This window comes from Engraulis encrasicolus, chromosome 6 (genome assembly GCF_034702125.1).
Source record: "Engraulis encrasicolus isolate BLACKSEA-1 chromosome 6, IST_EnEncr_1.0, whole genome shotgun sequence".
NCBI lineage: Eukaryota > Metazoa > Chordata > Actinopteri > Clupeiformes > Engraulidae > Engraulis > Engraulis encrasicolus.
The window spans coordinates 54,882,582-54,887,581 of record NC_085862.1 but is presented as its reverse complement, the minus strand read 5'-3'; the positions used below and the strand labels follow the sequence as shown (position 1 = coordinate 54,887,581).

At 37.6% G+C, this 5,000-nt stretch overlaps 1 protein-coding gene across 1 annotated transcript in view; it reads left to right on the top strand.

The window, feature by feature from the left end:
• inpp5d (inositol polyphosphate-5-phosphatase D) overlaps window positions 1–5,000 on the top strand; it is a 47,534-nt gene that overhangs the window by 26,057 nt on the left and 16,477 nt on the right. The window contains exons 13-14 of the mRNA XM_063201983.1: window positions 1,604–1,721; window positions 2,756–2,852. Coding sequence (XP_063058053.1) covers window positions 1,604–1,721; window positions 2,756–2,852 — 215 coding nt within the window. The remainder of the gene's footprint in view (window positions 1–1,603; window positions 1,722–2,755; window positions 2,853–5,000) is intronic.

Sequence of the window (5,000 nt, the reverse complement as noted above, 5' to 3'; positions counted from 1 at the left end):
AGTCTTAGTCATATTTTAGTCATTGCCTTCCCAATTTAGTCTTAGTCTTAGTCTAAATGACGAAAATCAATTTTAGTCTTAGTCAATTTTCGTCATTTTAGTCATTTTAGTCAACACTGTACATAATAGAACTTCTCCACACACTGCTTCTCTTTTTAACATAAATCATTCACTGGGCAGAATAAACCTTGTCTGCACACTGCTTCTCTTTTTAACATATATCACACTGTGTACAGAATAAAACTTCTTCACACACTGGTTCTCTTTTTCTCTATTTTATTTAACACCAGTGTTAATTTCGTCAGCTTTTTAAAATTTACTCTTAGTCTTAGTCACAATGACGAAAATCAATTTTAGTCTTAGTCATATTTTAGTCATTGCCTTCCCAATTTAGTCTTAGTCTTAGTCTAGATGACGAAAATTAAAAAAGGGCATTGACGAAATATTTTAGTCGTAGTCATGGTTGACGAAATTAACACTGGTTGCAGGTATGACATCACGTTGGGGGAGCTCCCCAGGAATTCTAAGATTCTACATAGACTCCTATGAGCCTGCGGAACCCCCGACGTGATGTCATAATAGTACACTTTCTAAAAATGGTTAACCTGCAACCCCACCTTTAAGTGGTAACACTTTAGAATAACTGTCACTTAAAATGCTTTATTAACACTTAGTTAACATTTATTAATGAACTAATTATAACCAAAACATTTCCAAGTGGGATTCAGCTCCTCCTGGATGAGTTGTATGTGTATTTGCCAAGTGGACTCTTCTTTATCCAGTGGTTTCACCTCTTTTGCTCCTTTGGGGAAAGAATACTGGCAAATTACTCCTGGTTATTTCTGGTAAATCACCTGTTACCAGACTGGCAATGACTAAGTCGTAATGTATTACTAAAGGCCATGTGCACTGTCATAGTTGGGGTAGTACTACCTGTATCATAGTGAAGTTTTTTTCAGTGACTATTAATGCGTTCCACTGATGGAATGGTCTGTGTTAAGGGGCTACCATTGTACAGGTGGGCTATTTCATACTCATTCAGCATTTGAAAATGTTTTGTTGATAACTAGGTCATACAAAGTGTTTATAAAGCTGAAGTGCAAAGGGAAAATAATCTGGTGCCACACGGATGACTATTTTCTGTTATTTATTTTTTCAGTGCAGTAAGACTAACGTTTAGACATGCGTCTTCATCAGAGTCCTTGCACCGGATTGTCAATTTAGAATTCGTATCTCCTTTGCTTATAAAGCTTTTTGAAGTATTACTGCTTAAATTAACTTAAAGGTGATTGCATGTGTAATCTGGCCTGAACAAGGTCTGAATGATCAAAACATTGCAAGCAATTTTTGTCTTTTTAAGTCAATTGTTGTGACTAAAAAGAAAAGAAGAAAGGAGGCCAAGTAAATTGCAGAAAGTCTGCGGGCAAAGTTTGAAGACTCTAGAGTCTAGCCCATTTTCAACATTTGAGTAACAAAATCTGGGGGATTTTTGTGGTGATGGTGGTGACAAGATGAATGGTTGTGGTTCAGAAATTACAGGTGAGTACCGTGGTTGCTATGACGTGATGCTGATGTTGCCATGGTGTTTGCACTGTGCTGACAGGTGGCCTCCCAGACTCTGTGGAACATCCGCATCATCGTGCTGGCCAAGCCAGAACACGAGAACCGCATCTCACACATCTTCTCCGACAGCGTGAAGACTGGCATCGCCAACGCTCTGGGTAAACCCCTCCCTCAATGTGTCCCCCATTTAATTTCTCCTCAGCCCAACTCTGCAGCTTGTCACAGCTTGTTGCAGCTTGTTTTGTTTTTCCGTGATGTTCTTCAGGAGGGTCCAATGACCCGAAACACACAGGAATATGAAACAAGTGGGAGCAAAAAAAATCATGGTTGATGTTGACTTTACCACCTTTTATTTGTCCTACTCCCAGGTCTTGGCTTGGATGTGTGGGCTTTAAGCTGTTTCAGCAAAAAAGTTGACTTTAACATTGCACTCGTTTAGTCAGTAACACTCCCAATATGCTTATTGTTTGTGCAGCCACTATTGGGCTATTCAATGGTACACATGCCCCACTCCTATCAGACTGTGGCAATCTGTAGATAATCTACACAGTCTCACCCCAAGTAGTCAATATCTGAGTACCTTTGACCAGACTGCAATTTTTGACGTCTTGGGTATTCCTTCCACGTCACATTTTGACTATGTCCTCAAAGGCGCCCCCTTGTGGCAGCATAACGTCATTGAGGTTACGTTTAGGAATAGGTTTAGGGTTAGGCCACATAGTCAAAATGTGACATGGAAGGAATACCCAAGACGTCAAAAATTGCAGTCTGGTCCAAGGTAGTCAGAAATTGACTACTTGGGGTGAGACTGCGTTGAGATAATAGACATTGTCCAAGGCTGTACGTTGTTGTTAGTCACCAAATGCTTTCTGTTCATCTGTATCCCTATCACCCACTTTCACACCAGTTTTTCTGCTGAACCCAATAGTTCTTGTTCTTCTTTTGAACTCCTTGTGGTATGCTCATTATGGGACTGCTGACCCAATGAGCCTGTTTGTATATTGTATTACTTGCATTTTACTCTGTGTTCATACTGTGTGTGTGTGTTGTGTTAAGACCTACTGAACCCAAATTAGTTGTGTATGCAAGTTTACATAGCAATACGATATAGAAATACGATTCAAGAGTTCAATCTAACTGTGAATCTGATTGCGATCATGTCTCCTCCTATGTGACATCACTGTGTTTCTAGGCAACAAGGGTGCGGTTGGTGTCTCCTTCATGTTCAATGGCACTCCATTTGGCTTCGTCAACAGCCACCTTACCTCAGGCAGCGAGAAGAAACTCAGGTAGCCCACACATACACACACACACAGTTCAAATTTCTGAGTGATATTGATATTGATATTAAGTACAACCCTATTACATTACATTGCATCACATTTAGCGGTAACACTTTATAATAAGTACCCATTTTTAGGCATTACTTAAGGGTTAGTTAAGCCTTATTTTACCATTAGTTAACCCTTAGTGAATCACAAGTTAATCATTATCTAAGCATTATTTCTAATTTCCTAACTATTATCCATTACCGTTAGTAAATGGTTAGTGTGTGCTGATATAACGGTTCGCTAAGCAAAGTTAAGCCTTAAATAAGCCTTATTTTAACAATAGTTAACCCTTAGTAAATAACGAGTTAGTCGTTATGTATGTGTTATTCCTCATTTCTTAACTATTATCTACTACCATTAGTAAATGGTTAGTGTGTGCTGATGTAACGGTTCGCTAAGCAAAGTTAAACCTTAGTTAAGCCTTATTTTTAACATTAATGAACCCTTAGTGAATCACGAGTAAGTCGTTATGTATGTGTTATTTCATCATAAGCAATGCTTATCAAGTCATTTGTTAACGTTTTGGAAAGCATGGAAAGGTTTTCACTTTAAAAGTTCCCCAGATATGCGCAAGTAGTGAGTTGTAACTTCTTGTTAATGCATAAGCAATGCCTAACAAATCATTTGTTAACATTTTGTAAAGCATGGAAAGGTTTTCACTTTAGATCAGTTCCCCAGATATACTTAAGTAATGAGTTGTAACTCCTTGATAATGCATAAGCAATGCTTATCGAGTCATTTGTTAATGTTTTGGAAAGCATGGAAAGGTTTTTCACTTTCAGAGAAGTTCCCCAGATATAGGCCTACTTAAGTAGGCCTAATGGGTTTTAAATCCTTGATAAAAGCATAAGCAATGCTTATGAAAGTCATTGTTAATGTTTTGGATAGCATGGAAAGAATTTTCACTGAAAAAGTTCCCCAGATATGCGTTAGTAATGCGTTGAAACTTCTCGATAATGCATAAGCAATGCTTATCAAGTCATTTGTTAACGTTTTTGGAAAGCATGGAAATGTGTTCACTTTATATCAGTTCCCCAGATATACTTAAGTAATGAGTTGTAACTCCTTGATAATGCATAAGCAACGTTTATCAAGTCATTTGTTAATGTTTTGGAAAGCATGGAAAGATTTTCACAGAAAAAGTTCCCCAGATATGCGTTATTAATGCGTTGAAACTTCTCAATAATGCTTACGCAATGCTTATCAAGTCATTTGTTAACGTTTCGGAAAGGTTTTCACTTTAGAACAGTTCCCCAGATATACCTAAGTGATGGGTTATAAATCCTTGATAATGCATAAGCAATGCTTACCAAGTCCTTTGTTAGTGTTTTGGAAAGCATGGAAATGTTTTCACTTAAAAAGTTCCCCAGATATGCGTTAGTAATGCGTTGAAACTTCTTGGTAATGCATAAGCAATGCTTATCAAGTCATTCGTTAATGTGTTGTAAAGCCATAACAGGTTTTCACTTTAGATAAGTTCTCCAGATATACTTAAGTAACTGGTTATAAATCATTGATAATGCATAAGCTAAGCAGATATGCGTTAGTAATGAGTTGTGACTTCTTGGTAATGCATAAGCAATGCTTATCAAGTCATTTGTTAACGTTATGGAAAGCATGGAAAGGTTTTCACTTTAGATCAGTTCCCCAGATATACTTAAGTAATGGGTTATACATCCTTGATAGTGCACAAGCAATGCTTATCAAGTCATTTGTTAATGTTTTGGAAAGTATGGATAGGTTTTCACCTAAAAAGTTCCCCAGATATGCGTTATTATTGCGTTGAAACTTCTTGGTAATGCATAAGCAATGCTTATCAAGTCATTCGTTAATGTGTTGTAAAGCCATAACAGGTTTTCACTTTAGATCAGTTCCCCAGATATACTTAAGTAATGGTTCGTAATTCCTTGATAATGCATAAGCAACGCTTAACAAGTCATTTGTTAATGTCCAGAAACATCCATGAGGGGCAGTCACATGAGCCTCAACTTAGGCCTAGGCCTACTGTTTGCCATGCTACCAGTCATCACACACTAACCATTACAAAAGGGTTAAATAAGACTTCACTGATGCTAAAGCAAGAGTTTACAAACCGTTACCATACAT